The sequence below is a fragment of the Camellia sinensis genome, chromosome 4 (assembly GCF_055761805.1).
Source record: "Camellia sinensis isolate YWXY chromosome 4, ASM5576180v1, whole genome shotgun sequence".
Taxonomy (NCBI): domain Eukaryota; kingdom Viridiplantae; phylum Streptophyta; class Magnoliopsida; order Ericales; family Theaceae; genus Camellia; species Camellia sinensis.
In genome coordinates, this window is record NC_138964.1 from 102,743,712 (window position 1) to 102,747,743 (window position 4,032).

General features: G+C 41.5%; 1 protein-coding gene across 1 annotated transcript; it reads right to left on the bottom strand.

The window, feature by feature from the left end:
- Positions 1-2,493: 2,493 nt before the first annotated feature.
- LOC145823934 (uncharacterized) lies at positions 2,494-3,801 on the bottom strand. Its single transcript, XM_082923504.1, has 4 exons — positions 3,739-3,801; positions 3,228-3,657; positions 3,046-3,131; positions 2,494-2,907 (listed from the first exon to the last, which is right to left on the bottom strand). Exons 1-4 carry the CDS (start codon positions 3,799-3,801, stop codon positions 2,494-2,496), a joined length of 993 nt encoding a protein of 330 aa, XP_082779630.1.
- Positions 3,802-4,032: the final 231 nt, after the last annotated feature.

Genomic DNA, 4,032 nt, shown 5'->3' on the forward strand with positions numbered 1-4,032 from the left:
TTACAAACACAACCTAATCTGCTGAAAATTGAATAAGAAATCATGCACAGAATATTGCAGACCTGACACACAACTCTTGGCCCAAAAAACTACTCTAAGTTTTACAACTTCTACCAAATCTATAAAATTTGCCTGCCCATTATTAAAAACAATCTCATTTCGAAATTTCCAAATTGACCAAAATACAACCAATGGCACAATCTTCCAGATGCACAAAACTTTTTTCTTGAATCTAGCTCCAGTCCACCATTATAGCAGAGCTTCAATAGAACTCGGAGTTGCCCAACACACATCCCACTAGCTCAATATTGTAGCCCACACTTTCCAAACCAGTGGGCAATGGAGGAGAACATGACTAACTGACTCTACTTCATTTCTACAGAAAACACACAAAATACTAGCATTAGCTGGCAACACCCCAATCCAATAAAGGAAAGTTGCTGTTTTTACTCTGCCGCGCTATGCTAGCCACCCAAAAAATTACAGTTTTGGAGGGACAACTATCTTCCACGCAACATTCAAGTCCGGACCCCTAGCTGCTTGTAACCACAACCGAGCAGCGGGCACAGTGAATTGACCCGAAGCATTCAACTCCCAAGACAGATAGTCGTCCATTTGTCCACTATTAACAGAGGCATCAACCAACCAGGCATGGGGCGACTTGCCTCCTCCTCCTCCCACACCCTAAGTAGTCTTCTAAACCTTAAATTCCAATCCCCTGAACTCCCCCTTCTCTGTTTGAACTGCATAACAGAACCATCTCTGTCTTCAGATAAACAAAACAGGAAATTGCTCACTGAGCTTACTGTTATTACGCCAAATATCAATCCAAAATTTGACTCTCTCTCCATTCCCAACCCTTATCCTTATATTATCCAAATAAAACTCTACTAACCGAGGATGACCCTTAGCAATATCAAGAATACCTTGCCAAATTGGAGACACTCTCCTTACAGCCCTCAGCTCTGGCCACCACCCCCCACTAACCCTCCCATAAATGCTACAAATAACTGACTTCCACAAGGCCCTATCCTCTGCCCCAAACCTCCACCACCACTTTAGTATCAAACAAACACTCATAACTTCTATACTACTGACCCCTAAACCACCTTGGCTTTTAGATGTAGTTAGTTCCTACCATTTTACTAAATAGACTTTTCTCCTCAACTCATTGCCCCCCTAAAGAAATGTAGCCTGTAATTTTTCAATCAACCTGACCACTCCCTTAGGCATTTTGAAGACCAAAATATAATATAATGGTAAACAAGACATAACTGACTTGATCAACGTTAAACGTCCAGCGAAAGACAACACCTTTCTCTTCCAAAGAGACAACTTCTTCCTCACTTTATCGACCACTGGCTGCCAAGTAGACTTCCTTTTCGGATTAGCTCCTAAAAGGAGGCCCAAATACATCAAAGGCAGCTTCTGAACTTTGCAATTCAGCACATCACTTAAATTTGATACCTCATTATCTGATATACCCACCCCACAAACAATGCTTTTGTGGAAATTAATTTTGAGATCTGACATAACTTCAAAACACCTTAACATCCTTTTAATTGAGAGTAACTCCAAAACCTCAGCTTTGCAAAAAATAATTGTATCATCTGCAAACTGCAGATGCGAGATGTTCATGTTAGTAGAACCCACTGTAGCACCCTTAAACAAACCCAGCTACTTAGGTCTACTTAGAAGCAAATTAAGACCCTCAACCACAATATTAAATAAGAAGGGGGATAGGGGATCACCTTGTCTAAGACCCCTTTGTGGTGTAAACTCATCAGTGGGTGATCCATTCACCAGAACAGAGATCCTAGAAGAGGATAGACGCTCCATAATCCAACATAGCCACTTCTCATCAAAACCAAAATTGCACACCATTGAAAATAAAAAATTCCAATTCACAGAGTCGTACACCTTCTCAAAATCGATCTTCAAAATCACTCCTTTACTCTTTGAGCATTTTCACCAATCAATAACTTCATTTGCTATCATGACCCCATCTAAAATACAACGACCCCCAATAAACGCTGTTTGAACCTCATTAATTATTGCAGGAATCACCCATTTTTAGCCTCCTAGATAGGACCTTTGCCAAAATTTTGTAAATAGAATTCACTAGACTAATCGGCCTAAAATCCCCCAGCTCCACAACATTCTCCTTTTTAGGCACAAGGACAATGAATGAACTGTTCAGCTCTTTGACCAATTTCCCATTTAAATGGAACTCTTGCATGAACTGCATAGCATCATTCTTCATAACTTTCCAATTTTTCTAAATACATGCTAAATTAAAACCGTCGGGCTCTGGAGCTTTGTTTCCATCACATTCCTTCACAGGCGCCGACACCTCTTCCTCAGAAAACTCCGCCACTAACTCCACTAAATCCCATCCCTGCCAATAGTGGCAAATGGCCCTTCTAACTTTGTTCTACCTCTCCACACCTAAGAATACAAATATTTGAAATGCCTAAATACAGCTTGTTTGACCTAATCTGGATCACCAACTCTAACCCCATCCATAATAACAGAATCAAGCACATTCTTACTCTGCCTTCTACTAGCCACCACATGAAAGAAACGTGTATTTTTGTCCCCCTCTTGAGCCCACTTCAGCCTAGATTTCTGACGCCACAACCATTCTAACCTTCTATTGTAATTCCAAACTAGAGATCTCAACTCGCGTCTTCTATCACTAACAGTCTCCAGCAATGGCCCATTTTCAACTAGCAAATCAATCTCATGTAATTCCTCTTCAGCTACTTTTAACTGGTGCTCCACATTGTCGAACACATCCACATTCCATTTCTTGAGATCTGAATTAAGCTTGGCCAATTTATCTTTCAATCTATACCCTGCCCACCTAAGAGCATTAGCCTCTTCCCAAGACTTCTTAACCACTGACTTAAAATTAGGACGAAGGAACTAGACATTTATAAACCTAAATGGCCTAGGTCCCCAATTCCTAACATCTTCCATGAGCAATAAAGGACAATGATCAGACACATTGCTTGGCAATCCCCATTGCTTAAGCCAAAAAACCTTCAACCATTTCGGATCCACCACAAGCCGAGCAATCCTACTCCATCTCTCGCCTTCAACAGAGTTGCACCAGGTGAACCTCCTTCCTAACAGAGCAGATTACACAGCTCCATTTTTTCTAAAAACTCATTAAATTCAGACATGTCTGTCACGCTGCAAACAACCCTTTCTCTCGCCCATACTTCTGACTTCATTAAAATCCCCTCCAATGCACCAAGGTTGTTGGAAAGATAGCTTCAACCTAAATAAAACTTCCCATAACTGACCCCTCTGCCTACTATCATTCAGTGCATATATGTTGACTACCACACACCCAAATGACTGATTATATGTACCTGACAATAGAATGAAAGAGCTTTCACTGCAACACTCAGCAAGGTTAAATACCTTTGGGTTCCAAACACATAATAAACCCCCGGCACTCCCCTCCGAATCCACAACCATAAACTGCAAGGACTCCCAGGGCCACATAGACTTCACAAAACTACCATCCACGTTACTCCTCTTGGACTCCTGTAATAAGAGAATATCAATCTTCCTCTCTTGGACCAGCTTCTTAATCTTCACCCTTTTGTTTTTTCTCCCCAAACCCCTAATATTCCAGGACATCAACTTCATAATCATAACAAAAACCCCAAAAAACCCCTTACGGATACCCATTCAAAATGGGACATCCCTTCTACCATCTCTCACCTGGCCCAGATCCTTGGCTTCCATCTCCACAATGCAAATTATGATCTCCTCCTCCTTACCCATACAGTTCATCCCAAATATCTTGCCTACCTACATCGTAGCTCGAGCTTCCTTGAACAACGAATTCTTCCGGACAGCCTCAACCTTCTGAGAAGAGAAGACCGACAATGCAGTAGGTGCAGCTCGAAAAATAGCTCATCTCGAAAAGCTACAAGAAGTACCCGAGCCAAACCTTTAAACACCCTTCCTCACTGCTAATCTTTGCCTAATCTTGTTACTCTCCACCCTACCTTG

Excerpts from the sequence above, each read along its gene's own strand:
- LOC145823934 (XM_082923504.1), bottom strand. The coding sequence starts at position 3,801 with ATGGGTAAGGAGGAGGAGATCATAATTTGCATTGTGGAGATGGAAGCC. Across the intron at positions 3,132-3,227 it reads GGATTTTAATGAAGTCAGAA|GAAGGAGGTTCACCTGGTGC; the intron begins GTATGGGCGAGA and ends CTGCTCTGTTAG. Across the intron at positions 2,908-3,045 it reads TGGATCCGAAATGGTTGAAG|TCAGTGGTTAAGAAGTCTTG; the intron begins GTTTTTTGGCTT and ends CCTAATTTTAAG.